The sequence below is a fragment of the Alligator sinensis genome, unplaced genomic scaffold (genome assembly GCF_000455745.1).
Source record: "Alligator sinensis unplaced genomic scaffold, ASM45574v1 scaffold442_1, whole genome shotgun sequence".
Taxonomy (NCBI): domain Eukaryota; kingdom Metazoa; phylum Chordata; order Crocodylia; family Alligatoridae; genus Alligator; species Alligator sinensis.
The window spans coordinates 4,249,250-4,264,006 of NW_005841829.1; the positions used below are offsets into that span (position 1 = coordinate 4,249,250).

Here is a 14,757-nt window from a genome sequence, read left to right on the forward strand (position 1 = left end):
ATGGGAGCTGTCGTCTGGCTCATGGGACTCCTAGCAGGGCTGGACTTTGGGGGTGCAGTGAGCAGGGGCAGGGCCCAACATTGAAATTTTGGATATAGAGACTTGCTGGGCATGTGGACAAGGGTTGGTGCCTTGAAGCCTTGATCTAGCGTGGGGGTATCTGGTGAATGTGACACTTCCAATCTAAAGCATTTACAAGTGTAACCCTAGCCATGGTGCTACCCTTGGCCACGTCCAGATTCAGGGTCCTGGGGTGTCAAATAGCCTTGGTCAACCTTCCAGTCCCTAAGGCTGGAGCCACCTCTCTGTGGAGTGCTTTCTTGTGGTTTCCCCACACACGGGAGTACATAAAGTCTAACTATTTACATTGTTTATTATTTACAAAACAGTCAACATATGAATGAGGTTAATAGCGGAACAGGATATCAATAATTGAATTGTCGAAGGCAGGTATCAATGAACTACAACTCTGTACAAATAGAATCAAAGACACCCTCAGTACAACTCCCCAGCTAAAACCTTGAGACTCCAGGGAGCAGGAGCACATAGGGTTAACAAGACTTCAGCTCTCCTTCACACTGGTGACACAATACCCACCTCTGGTGCTGCTGCTTCAGAAAGTCCTGCTCTCTGCTAGAGCCTTCAAGGGGAAGAGAAGCTCTCCTCTGCTCCAGCTGGCTGTGGTATCTGCAAAGAAACACATGCTGACCCCCTTCCCCAAAAGCACCTTTCTCCAGTTCCCAGACATGGCCCCTTGTGTCATAACTCTCCCCAGAGCCTTCCCAGATCAATACCTTGCCCTCCTAGGCGAGTCTACCTTACCACCCTTTTTCCTTCACACGGGTTCTTCTGCCTCACAGAGGGGGAAAAAGGATACCAGGTTGTCTTCTCCCTGTTACTAAGGGCAGGTTCCCTTCACAGATGGACTGCAGGGTGGTTTTTCCCCCCCCCCCCAAGCTCTGGGGTCCCTTCCCTTCTCTGAGCCTGGCTGAGTCCACGGGGCTGAGTTCCCACCCCTCTCATTCCTCAGGAGCTGATCAAAAACATGCATATGCTCTTTCAAGCAACAACTTCCTGCAAACTTTCCCACTCTGCCTTTGCAGGGATCCTGAGCTTTGCTGCAAATCCAGCACCAGTTGTTACACAAGTAAAAATTTACACACTGCACCAAGGTATGTTTAGTGAGCCAGATTCTGCCGGATATGCAAGCAATCCCTTCTATGCTACTCTGGTTGGTGTTATTGGGGCAACTTTTGGGCTTTACATTTTCTGGAAGGACGCAAGAAGGAGAGTTAATAAGATCATGCCATCTGCACCATATCTCTGCAAATCATGGATTGTATTCTGTGAAAAGAAACCATTATTACAAGTTAGTCTGAACTTCTGCCTAACAAAGGTCAGAATTTTCACTCTCTAGTCCAGTGGCTCCCAACCTTGGGTCGCAACCCAAAGCAGGATCATGGGGGGTCCACCCCTGGCTCTGCCCCTCCCCTCCTGCCTGCGGGGCTGTCCTGGTGCATGGTCTGCACAGCTCTCGCTGCCACTGCCCCCCACAGTCCCAGCCCAGCTTGGGCTCTGCTGGCACTGCCAGGCATGAGTGAGTCGGGGGCAGGGGTCGTAACCCGGAGTTAGGGTCGTAACCCGGAGTTAGGGTTGCAGCAAAAAAAAGTTGGGAGCCACTGCTCTAGTCCTTGCTTCTAGCTCGTTGGTGATAAACACTCTGCTTTAAAAACAATCTTGGCTTTCATTCAGCCTTCCTTTTAAGATACACTGCATTCCAGGCTTCTTAATAAACTGTTTTGCCAAGTGCAGGAGCATGGTTGCCCCGCTGGGCTTTCTTGGAACGTGTTTCCGTATACGCTGCCCCGGCTTTTGCACCCTAGAGAGGTCACTCCAGCTACGCTTTATCTTTCAAGCAAGGATTATGTTCAGTGAGCTGATGTCTCACTCAGTGTAATTTTGTTGTCTCATGAGACAGACAGATACCTACTACTACATCTTGAAGTCTGCCCTGAGGCCAGGAGTATAGCAGGATGTGCTATACTATTCATGATATGCATCTCCACATCAAATTAGTAAGTTACTGTGCAGATTTGTCTTAGAAGTTACCAAATTTCTTCTCAGCTGAGACTGCCCTGGCTAATGCAGCAGTGCACTGAAGTTTGTGTTTAAGCTGCTTGTATCTATTTGGCCTCTGAGATTTAAACTTCACCAAGTTTCATAACATAAAAAATAAAAGAATCCCCCATATAATCCCATAAAGAATTCCTTATGAAGATGGAAATAAATGCAAGAGACCCTGTTTTTGTAGTGTGACAGAGCAACTAATGAAAGTGCCCTCTGTGCCAAAGATGAATGGGCCCTTGAAATATTAGAAATAAAGGTCTATAAAAGCTGCTTCATCTGTAGTTCAAGGTAGATGATAAAATTAAAAAAAATGACAGTGGCAAGTACTGACTCAATCTAAGATCAGATGAGATAAAAGCAATCTGAGAAAAGACCATGCCTTTCATTTATGGATGGAAATAGCACTGACATGAAAAAGTACCTTAAAGTAATTCCTCTTAACCGGAATGGGGGATGCCGGTTAATCAAATATGTGCTGTCCGGTGCATTCCTTGGTGTCAGTGTGCCGGGGGACAGGGAGGGGGGCCCTGTGCAGGCTGCTTTGCCCTGGGCTATGGGCTGAAAAAGTGAAGAAAAAGAAGAACTTGGTTTATGGCGGTGAAACCGGAAGTGGGACTTCCGGTTTCGCTTTTGCTGTGTCACGCAGATGCCGGTTAGTGGAGCTTTCCGGTTGATAAAGTTCTGGATAACACGGTTTTTCCGGTATATGTATTAGTTAATTACCCATCAAGAATGATGGATTTCAGGGAGTGTATGCATGGCCCTCCTCAGCCCCCACTCACCCTTCGGGGTTGGCCATGTAGACTCCCTCTGCCACCACCACCTCCTCTTCCAGTTCCGGTGTGGGGACTCCCTCTGCCTCATAGCAGGGCTTCCCCCTGCCTCCCCTCTCTGCTCCCCTCCCTCCCCACTGCCTCCCCCTCCCTGCCAGCTGTTGTCAGGGCCAGGCAGTGGGAGGGGGGGGCATTGACCATGACCCCTTCCCCTTCCTGCTTCTCTTCCTTCCTTTCCTATTGCCCGGCCCCAACAACAGCTATCATCATGACCCCATCTTTGCCTCCCCCCACCCTGCACCCATCTGGGCCCATGCAGCTTCCTTCCCTACTGTCCACCTCCTCCTCCCTGCCAGCTGTTGTCGGGGGCCCCCTTCCCACTCCCCTCCCTTCCTTTCTCCCTCCCCACCGCCTGGCCCCAACAACAGCTGCCACCATGACCCCCCCCTTCTCCTCCCCCTGCCCCACTCTCCTCCCTCCCTCCCTCCCCCACTCCCTGCCTGCCACCTCCCTGTCTCTGCCAGCTGTTCCGGGAGGTGTCAGAGGTGGGTGGCAGGGAGTGGGGGGTACCATCACCGTGACCACCCCCCCCCTTCACCCTCAGACAGGGAGACATGGGGAAGCCCCTCTGCTCAGGTGGCCAGGGCATGTTTGCTGCCACCACAAACTTTCCCGGCAGCAGCTCAAACTTGGGCCCGTGCAGCCAATCGCTGCCTGTCCTCTTGGTGGCACATGCACAGTTAGCCGAAAGCATTACAGACAGACATACAGACAGACAGACTAAGCCCTTTTTTATATTAGAATATAATATATACATTGTATTGTTGGCACTTTCCCTCTTTGAGGTCTCCAGAAGTGGCCTAATGTGCAAAATAATGAAACAGCAATTTCTTGATAATTATGAAATGACTCTTACAAAGTTCATATCAGGTTTCAAAGAGTTCAGTGAGATTCTGTGTTTCTAAGAATATTATATTAATCCAAATTTTCTTAAAACTGAAAGGTATAGAGAAAACGATAAGAGGAAACATACCAGAGCATTCATACAGTTAATATAACAGTTTTTTACTCGCCTTTAACCTGTTCATCTGGACTTAAGAAAGTAATCAACATAACCCATTAAAACATTTACCTGATTGCTATTAGCAAGCTAGTCCTTAGTTCTCTGTGTTGTTACTGTATTTTTTTCCACAAATATATCCCTTCCCCCCTCTCCTACTCATAAGATATAACCTTTGTTTTTAGGAGTTTGGGGCTGATTTGAGAAAAACAAACCCAAATTACAATTTACATTTAGGGGTGCCTGTACATGTCATGGGGTTTAATCCTCATTTTATTAAATAGGTTTATAAAATGTAAACTTTTTTATTTTGGAGCATTGCATCAGTGTTTGCATGTACTAGGTTTTTTAACAAATTAAGACAGCTGGTGCCGCAGGAGAGCAGAACAGTCCTGCACTGCCCCCCTCAGCCCAGGGCCCCCTACCTCATGTCCTGCCATGCAGCTGTGGGAGCAGGAAGTTGACACACAGCACAAGAAAAAAAAATGATGCAGCAATTCGAAGAGGGTGAACTACAAAAAAGTCTCAGTGCCATCTGGTGGACAAAGAGGGTCATTATGCATCTTTGAGTGCCTTTTTGTTTCCATGCAACAAATCCACGGACATGATGCTTTAATTCACAATGAACCAAATTAAACTACATCTGAGAAGTTTTACTTTAATGCGCCAGAAGGACTTTTAAAGCATTTGGAAAACCCACTCATGCAAACAGTCATGCTGTTGCAGTTCAAGAAAGGGCAAAAAACGTGGTATGTACAAACACCCAGGCTGGGTAAAAATAGTCTGTTCTGTTACCACTGGATCCAGCTCACAGATGTGGGCTTCAGTGACATTTGGCAGTCAGGGAAGAGATGGTTTGGCAGTAGGTGCTGTCCCCCATGGTGGGTCATTCTGTCCCACAGCCAGACAAGGTTGCCAACCCCTACTTAATACATTTAAATGCCATTGGCCCTTTAATTTGTAATAGTAGCCCAGAGCAGATACCTACTAATAATGATAAGACTATCAGGCTTCTTTATTTACAGTCTTTCAGGGAGCTCCTATTAATTATTTTAGATTTGTGATCGTTTGTATGCTGGTAGTGAACAATTAAGTTGTCTGTGTAGATAAACTGTGTAGTGGGTAAATTAATATTTGTTAAAAAAAAAAAAAAGCTTCTGAAGCGAAGCTTTCTAAAGAAAAGTTGCACAACAGAGCTAAGATAACACCCCTAACTTCACAATTATAAGAACTTAAGAAGCAAGTACCAAGATCTGGGTGACAAGAGGCAAAAGTGAGTTTTTACCCTTTACATGTAGACTTTTGTGTTTTGATCCTGCAGTCAGCTATATGTGGTTGGCCACAGCTGTAGTATCAATGTCCAGATTCATCCAGCTGAGTCCTATTATGGTCAAAATGAGTATGCAGTTCATGTATGCATTCATCAAAACCATGCTTTTTATTGCATTTTACAAAAGTTAAGAAAGGTTTTCCACAGAATTACTTTCAAAATGTAGTAGAACTGGTTTATTTTTATTGGGATAACTTTCCCCTTCGATATTTGCAACCCATATTTCTACTGTTCTCTTAACATAGGAGTATAGTTAAGAACTGGAAAGGGAAAATGCCTAAAAAATAACTGCAAGCAAATATGAAACAAACTTGTTAGCTTTTTATAGTCCAAAGTGATGTGGAAAAGTGCACAAAAGGCATTAGTATCAACCTGGAAATCAGATTTGAAGAACTATAAGTAATCAGTGTTTTAACATGAAAGTTTCAAAAGATCTGCATTTTTTAAATCACTGTAAGCAGTTTAAGTTGTTTGCATTTCATTAAAATGACATTGTGCCAATGCTGTAGTTTTTTATGGTTTCTTTGCTTTATATAGTAAAATTTGGACATAAAACCTTACCTTTTGGAAACCTATCCATGTCCTCCTCAGGGTGGTAATTTAAGACTGTCATCCTTTGCTGGTCCTTGAAAGTTATGCACTTATACATATGAATGCCCATATGCATGTTAGAGTTGCAATTTTTGTGACTGTAAATTACTTTTTACAAAGCAAATTACATGGTATACTACTGATGGAATTGCAGTTCAGAATGTTTCTCTTCATGATAGTTAATTTACACTTTTTAGAAATAATCCTTCTTCTCTCCTTTGTCTTTCAGTACCGCTTTCCTCCTATTTTGTGCTTACCAGGGTTATGCTTGCCAGTAGAAATGTGTGGTCTTCTGAATACTGAAGGCCCAGTTAGCATACGAGGTCTCCTTGACATACGTGATTTTTGAAGGTTTAACAGCCTTGACCTAAATGTCTTGGCTTCTTTGCTTAATATCTTGTCGAGCTCTACAAAATACCATGATCTTGAGACAACCTGGGAACATACATTAGTGTTTTCTTAACCAGAAAAGCATCTGTCACTAGTAGTGCCTGAGCTAGTGGAGTTGCAGAAGGCATTTATTATTTGCTTATAGAAGCCAAAACTTTCTGCTAACATTTAGGAAAATGGTGCAAATCGTGAGAAAATTCTAGTTCTTAAAAGAAGGATTGAAGACATAGAAGCCCAAATTGTACCAAAAAACTGCTATAAAATAAAGTAAGATTTAAAAAAATAAAACAAATCTTGGCTTTGTTTTATCCATTTAGGATAGAATTACTTTGAAGGCTGAACAGATGTGTTGTAAAACTATTGAATTAAGAAGTCAGACTACATGCCATATCATGCCTCATTAAAGGCAATGGGTGTTTTGCTATTCATGTTTTGATGGAGCCAAAGCCCTAAATTTGTCTTTGCTACAGTGTGGGAATATATGGGATTGGAAACATTGTGCATATGTTTAATGGTAGTTAGTCCAGTCTTCTCATTTTCACTCAAAATGCTGCTTCACTTCTATTTTCCCTAGAAAATGGCATGATTTCTGTGGAAACTACAGGGAAGTGTGCATCAGTACCAAGTTCAATGGTTAAACTGTTCAATCAATATTTCATCTGGTCAGAAACTTGATTTTAATGGTCTCAGTAACCTAGAAAAGGCAGTAGGGGGCGTGGGAAAGCGGTCCCCTTTCTTTGTGGTAGATGGTGCAAATTAATAGTAAAACCATCTTTTCTCTCTAGACTGTTAATTTAGAGGCACAGTATCAGCAAGGGGCAGAAATGGATGCCATGCCTGCAGAGAAGGAAAAGAAGCTACATGGAAAGGATACCTACATTGTTGATTTGTATTTAGCATGAGAAGGAGACGATGTTGCCAGAGCAACACTTAACCCTAATGAAGAATTGAAGGTACACCTCCAATATATGTACACATTTTTGGTGGCTCAGATATCAAGTCTGCATAGACCTTTTTGGGGATTTTCCCCCATCCAACTGTGAAGAATCAAAGGACTTTGCTTCATTATATTATGGAGCATGCCCTGAAATACAACTTTTCCACCACTGTATGAAAGAAAGTTGTCTCTGATGATGATTTCCAAGTAAGTTAATCTGTATTTGTTTGTTACTTTTCAAGAGGCAAGGATTTCTTAGCACCAACTGCATAGTTGGGATCAAGTTAGACAAGTTTTCAAATGCAAGGCATTCTTTGTCAGGTCTGACCAGAAGAAGCCAGGCACAGCATAGTAAAGAACAATTGTGGGAGGAGGGGGGAGAATTCCCAGGAGTAGCAGGTACAAAATCAGTAGAAGAAAAGAAGGTGACTGCTGGGACATCAAGGTCTATCAAAAGGGAGGAGGGTCGTTCTTAGCTTTCATATGTGGAAAGATTTCAGGAGTCAGGTAAAATATAACGTACCTTAAAACCAGTATCAGCGTTCAGTCCTTGGTTGTTAGTGTCCAGCCAGCTTATGAATTTTTGTTTCCAAATTTGCCTTTTAAAGGTGTTAAGTAAATTTCTCTTGAGCATAATGATAGATCAGAGAGGTGTTGGCTTAGAAACAGTAGTTAAAAGTCTGTTTTTTGGGGGAATTGATTTATAGCTATAGATATATGCATTATAAGGGTTCAGGAGGGACAGCAGGGGTTAATTGATATCTAAAGAGCCTGGGTTTCACACACACAATTCCATATAGCCCTGGAAGCAGATGGGCTGTCTAGCACAAGGCCAATAGATGGACACAGCCTGAGAATTGAGGGGGGGATGCCATAAGACAAGATCACAGCCTTCAAGGCAGACAGGTTGTCTAACACAACATGGACACACAGCCTGGGAACCAAGGAAGTATGTACCATACTGTCCCATGACATAAGTGACACCAGCAACAAGGCCCCTGAGCAGTGGGGGGCCTTGAGTCCCGGTTTCAGGGAAGCAGACCAAATTAGGAGAAGGCCAAGAAGACTAGGTGGCTGTGTGATCACAGAGAGACAACCAACCAGAGATAGCCATGAATGGAGAGTCATGAAGAGTTATCAAGGGGGAAGGAGAATACAAAAACAGAGACTTGAGATTAACAGAGTCCCTCCCTGTTCCTTCTTGTCCCTCCCTTTGTCTGTCCCTCTCATCCCCCCTTATCCTCCCTGAGCAGGGTCCCCATCCCTGTCCCCATCCCCTGGTAAGGGTCCCCAAGGCACCATGAACAGAGGGCATACCAGCAGCCTGTCTCATGCACCCCACTGGAGGGGGGCTGTGGGCCTCGGCATCCCACCTCCAGACTGCTGACGTGCCATGCTGACATCTGACACTTAATAGAAAAAGCCTCTGAGTGGAGCCTGCATCCTGACCAAATGTACTTTGATGACAGCCTTAGGATTGGTAGATATAGAATTGTTTGTATTGTTTTTTTGTTACCACTGTGTATCAATAAATTCACCTATTATCAACTGGCAGGTGTTGTGGTCGGTGTGAGGGTTGTGCTCACCTGGAACAAAGGTATAGGGGCTGGATCCTAATAATCCAGTGCCAACAAGAGGGACTGGTTGTTCTATAAGAAATGTGCTCCTAATGGTGCACATGGATTTCTGTCCTTTAGATATTTTCTGTGAGAGTTCTTTCTACTGTGTACTTGCTGTTCAGTTTCATCCACTTAGTTGCCAGGAAGGCACTTGGTGCATCGGATCACGTCTATCATAATTTGGAAAAGGCATGTGTAGGAACAATGGATTCTGATAGTTTTGTTATGGGGGAAGAGGGCTTGCAGTAGCAGTGGAGATGTGCTGACAGGTTAAGCATTTCTTGCCAAGGCAAGGTTGTCCCACGTGGTATCTGTTGGGCAGTGGAGAGTTTGCTTTTTACGACAAGTTGGGCAAGGTTAGAGGGTAGTTGGAAATCCAGGAGTGGAGGGGCTGGGTGTATTTATATCAAGGTCTGATCTTTGTGAAGCATAGGCTGAAGTTTGTGATGATGCTTCTTCAGTTCCAATGTGGCGATAGGTTAGGGGAGTGCACATGAACGATGCGTGCCCCCAGCAGCTGGGGGGGCATGGCGGCAGTGGGAGTGAGGTATCAGTAAGCAGGGAGATCCAGCAGATGCTGCCAGTGCTGTTGGTGGCAGGGGTGGCAAGTGCCAACCAAGGGTCGGCGACCACCCACAGATGCCGCTGGCAGCATCGGCAGTGGCCAGCGGGGATCACTGACTGCCTGCAGATGCTGACGGCAGTGTCAGTGGTGATGGTGGGGTGGCGAGTGGCCTTTTTGTAGGGGGTGCACCACCATGCTCAGGGGGCGCACGTGCACCCATGTGCACCCCCTATGCGCTGCCCCTGGGTATGCAGGGTTGTACAGTCACATGGGTTTTCTTTTTGTAGGCTGTTGCAGGGTATTTGGATAGCTCTTCCAAATGTATTGTCTATTTCTCTACCAGAGTGTCCTTGCTGTATAAAGGCAGATTTTAGGGTGCTTAGGTGGGCAGCCTGGCTATAGATTACACCTTATCTCTTTTTTGGTATGCTTGAGATCATTGCTGGTCTTCTAGACATAGATATGGTGGTCTTTGGGTTTTCTGCCTATAGTGGTTTGTAGGGTGCCATCCGGGATGTGGACTGTGGTATGTAGAAACTTGATGTAGGAATATTCCATAGAAAGTTTAATCAAGGAATGATGGTTAGGGACCTACTTAAATCTCACTTTCGTGATTGTTACAGGAACCATGAAAAAATGGCAGTTTACAGGATTGCTGCAAAAAATGGCATTTGGCATTATTTCCTGCAGAATATCCCCCCCAAATAAAAACTGACTAATAATAAAATGTTGGCTCCTCAGTTGGAGCCAGCAGTTCTCACTGCCACTGCTGCCCAGCCTTGCAGTCTGCCAGGGGAAGGAAGGTACCAATTGGTAAAGCAGCATGAAGGGGAGCAGCTAAGATGGCAGCCACCTCCTCCTCCCTCCTCCCACAATGGGGCCTTTCTGCCAATCAGTGGTGAGGGGTGGGGCCTTTGGGACCTCTCTGCCAATCAGTGGCAAGGGGTGGGGATGCTGCAAAATGCCTGTGAAAGTGGCTTTACATACTGCAAGAGGGCCATGAAAAACCCTTCATCTCTCCCTGATTAAGGTTTCTAATGATGGTTGTTAAACCTGTGGTGGAAGTCCTTAAATGAGTCCAGGTGTTTAGTCCATGAAAATATCATGTATGTAGTGCAGGTACAGTGCAGGTTGATGGTGCAATTTTCTAGAAATTTTTCCTCCAGGTTCTCATGAGAGGTTGGCATATTGCAGGGCCATCTTTGTGCCCATAGCTGTGACCATAGTTTGGAGGAAGCAATGCTTGTTGAAAGTGAAGCTGTGGGTGAGGATGAAGTGCGTGATTTGTGCAAGATGTTGTTGTAAATCTGAGCGTACTCTATGTTCTTGAAGGCATATCGGGCAGCAGCTGTGCCTTCATATTGTGAGGTGTTAATGTACAAGCTGGTGACATCCATGGTTGCAAGTATGGCCTTCTCAAAGTGGTGGTTGATGTTCTGGATTCCGTCGAAGAAGCCTGTGGTGTTTTACGCCTCCCTGGGAAAGGGCTGGGCATACTTGTTTTCTTGACCTTCTCCCTATCGCCCTTTTCTCCTGAGCTGCCAGTCAGTGACTCACCCACCACACCTTGATGGAATAAACTGACAGGAGCTCAGCCTTGTTGAGAATGAAGGGTCTCAAATGCCAGGTCCATCTGGTCAAGGGCACCTCGAGCCCTGCCTGTTTGCTGTAGCTGCACCAGTTAGTTCTCAGCCCATGATTCAGGACCACAGGCTTCCATTGCAGTGGGACATGCCCTCCATGAAGGATTGGCCACCCTGGGTCAGATCATCCTTTTCCTGCCTCAGCTAGACCTTCCCTGCTGGGCTTATAGGCAACTTCTCATCACACTCACTCCCATTCTGTCACTACTGGTTTCTCCTCTGCCATGCAGAGCTTATCTTTCAGTCTCTACCATCTACATCTTGCATGCACTGGAGGTTTGGGGTATTCTCCTGGCACCCCTTTCTGTGGCCTCCTCCAGCCCTTTAGTCATGGCCTGTTCTATCGGGCTGAGGACCACCCATCTGGGAGTCAACTTGGTTCATGACCCAATAATCTCCCTATTGTGGGTCAGCCTTGTCCTGGGATGTTCTTCTTCCAGTTCAAACATTAATACACAAAAAAATTAAGCATGAAACTTATCTGGCACGTTGCACAGCTGCCACCAGCCTTCCCTGTCCAACCACCATCCATCCCTGCTTACTTTGGTTCTGCTTCCTCTCTCCCCCTTCTCTTACCAGCAGGAGCCTTCATTTCTTCATAACTCCTGTGGCTTAACTTCCCCTGGAATCTGAGACCAAGCTCACGTATGGTGAGCATGGGTCACCGGACCCTTGTACTTCTGCCTTGGGTTCTCTAGGGCCGTGCACACTGGTGACTGGCATCCTCTTTGTTCTTGCTCCTTCAGCTCGCTGGCATACTCACTGGCATACTGAAGTCCACATCAGGTAAGAGAGAGTGCACTTATGTGGTGAGGGAGAGAGATAGGGGGAGAGAGCTACTGAAGAAAAGGGAGGAGGGAAAGTGTGTAGAGCCCAAGGAAGGGCAAAGGGCTACCCAAAACATCCTGCTTCCACCTGTAATGGGGCCCCTTCCCCATTACTAGTGTGTTGTAGAAAACTTGCTTTTTGACTGCAAAGTGGTTTCAGGATAGTTTCTATGAACCCTGATAATTCCTCACTAAAGGTACCACAGTTGGCTATGATGGGTCTGCCAGGCTTACCTTGTTTGTGGATCTTTGGGAGCATATAGGAAGTTCCTGGGGTGGGAAAGTGGAGCTTAAGTGGAAGTACTTTTTTCTGAAGCTAGCATGAGAAGAATGTGATGATATTTTCCAGTTCTCGAGTGAATTCTGGTGTCGGGTCCTTCCCAAGCTCTTTATAGTATTTGGTGTTGAAGACTTGCTTCGCTGATGAAGTCTTGACAGTTGAGGATGACTGTGGCTCCACCTTTGCCTTCTGGTTTGATTACTATTTCATTGTTGGATCTTAGGGCTTTTCTCACTGAGGGAGAGAGGTTGTTGTAGACCTGGCTTTTGTTGCTGTTAGTTTTCTTTCTGAAACAGTTGATGCAGTAGTCTAATGTGTGGTTAGTTCCACACATTAGACTGGGAGGTATCCAGTCCAATGGTTTATCATTTTTTTTCTCAGTTGTGGCAGGAGGGTTTGTAGAGGCAGTAGTGTCCTGGTTGTGGAAATATTATTTCAGGTGAAGTCTGCAGAACAATTCTTCTAATTCCCCACATATTAGTATATTGTCAGGTTTTTCTCTGGGCAAAAGTTCAGGCCTTTGCAGCAAACAGATATTTCAGAATGGGATAGTCGATATTATGATAATTTGATGATGTTGGTGTTCTGAGTGCTGCTGGCTTGATTTTTAAGGCCATTTGAAGAACATCTTGACATAATTCTTAGTAATGTTAGGACTAACTACAAATGTGTTAGCAGGTCTCTTTCAACCTATTAAAAAAAAAAAAATCTGAAATCCAGACCTTTGCTAGCATTCACTTTAATTCACTACCTATATCATATTGCTTCTCTGTCAACTTGAATCTCTGCAAATAATGTTTCTAACATGAACACAAATGAGACTATAAAGTACGTATTGCTGTACCTTTGTAACATCTTATCAGCAAGGTGCAAGACATGTCACCTACCTTCCACAAAGCTCCTTTAAAAAAAAAAAAAGTTTTTTAGCTGGGTCTATTAACCTTGGATAATGTAGCTCAAGAATTATCCTCCACTCCTGTGCAATGCTGCATCCTCCCATTTATTGTGATGGATGTATGCAAACTGCTCATCGTTTAGATTGTTGTCATTGTACATTTCTTGGGAGAGTAATCACACTTAGGTTGCCGGGGCTTGTTGTTTAGTAATGGCAATGCCCGTAAGTGGGAAACTGCTTATGAAACGTTTAGCTTTTGGCAAAGTAGCTAAGAGCTACTGATAGTTCATCCGTGAATGTGTTAAAACTATAGCTTTTGCCTGTGCAGGAAAGGGAAGGTGAGTGATCTGAGGATTAGGCTCTGTCCCTGCTCTAGGTAGCTATAACTCTGGAATTTTTTTCTTCTTCATTTTGGCTTCTCCAAAACAAGGTGCATGTCTTATGGGAGTGGAATACAGGTGCATGTCTTGTGGTAGATGATATACAGGAAAATATGTATTTTCCTGTATTTAGGCTTGGCAGGATTAGATTTTTATTGCTAAACGCCAATAAATGGCAATTTCACCTCACACACGGACCTCCAGAAAAATATTTCCATCAGTAATAATCAAAATTTATAGAAAGAGGACTGTAACAGGGAACCCTTAACCCTGTTCCTGGACAGTGGGAAAAGAGAGGGAGGGACAGAAGAAAGAGGAAAACAGTGGGTGGCCTAATGACTCCTAATGGCAGAGGGTTAGACATCAGGAGGTGCTGCTTCATTATCAGGGCGGCTAGGACCTGGAACCAACTTCCAAGAGAGGTGGTGCTGGCTCCTACCCTGGGGGTCTTTAAGAGGATGCTGGATGAACACCTTGCCGGGGTTGTTTGACCCCAGTGCTCTTTCCTGCCATGGCAGGGGGTTGGACTTGATGATCTGCTCAGGTCCCTTCCGACCCTACCAACTATGAAACTATGACTCCTCAATCAAGCAATTAGCTGCTCATTCACAGGTGCTGGGTTGGGGGCATGGGCTGGAAGGAGATAACAGGCTATATTCGAGGCTCCAGTCAGGTGGTGGCAGGGTCCTGCCCTCCTCTTCTGATCCCTCCCTCCCTGGCTCTTTCCTGATGAAAGAACAGAATGATTTAAAGCAGGTATGATTTACTGATTTATGGATATTTGCTTTTTGTATGTTGACATGCAATTCTTTAACAGTATACTGTCATTACTACATTATTTGTTCCCCACAGTCCTAGTTTGCATAATGCTGACAATTTAAATTGATAAAAATAAATGCTTAAAGTAAACATCAATTTTAACCATCGAAAAATATTAAAAATTGAATTCTAGGTAAGCCAAGCCTAGGTATAATATATGCTATATAAGATTTTAGAGTATTAACCTTAGTTTTTCGTTATATGCCAATAGTATTATTTTCCCCCTTATAACAGGCTTCAATTTTCAATTGAATGTAGTACTATTTATTTCTTGTGCTGAACCTTTGCACGTAGTTATTTTGCACCATTCTATAGTCACTACGTTTTATCAGAAGTACCTCAGTGTCAATGGTAAATGAAATGGTCCCTGTGTATAGATTGTACACCAATCTTAGTTATAAATTGCAACTTTATAACTATATATTGGCCTTGTATGAAATTACACAAAATATAGGTTTGGTTTGGTTTTTTTTATATTAAGCTTGACAAAGTCTTAAATGCAGTATGTACGAAGGGGAGTG

At 44.5% G+C, this 14,757-nt stretch overlaps 2 protein-coding genes across 2 annotated transcripts in view; both read left to right on the forward strand.

The window, feature by feature from the left end:
- Positions 1 to 7,188, forward strand: part of LOC102375012 (actin, aortic smooth muscle-like) — an 80,512-nt gene extending 73,324 nt beyond the window's left edge. Inside the window, exon 9 of the mRNA XM_025197426.1 lies at positions 7,057 to 7,188. Within this exon, the coding sequence (XP_025053211.1) occupies positions 7,057 to 7,173 (117 nt within the window). The 3' untranslated portion in view covers positions 7,174 to 7,188. The remainder of the gene's footprint in view (positions 1 to 7,056) is intronic.
- SHANK2 (SH3 and multiple ankyrin repeat domains 2) overlaps positions 1 to 14,757 on the forward strand; it is an 810,144-nt gene that overhangs the window by 19,688 nt on the left and 775,699 nt on the right. The window lies entirely within an intron of this gene.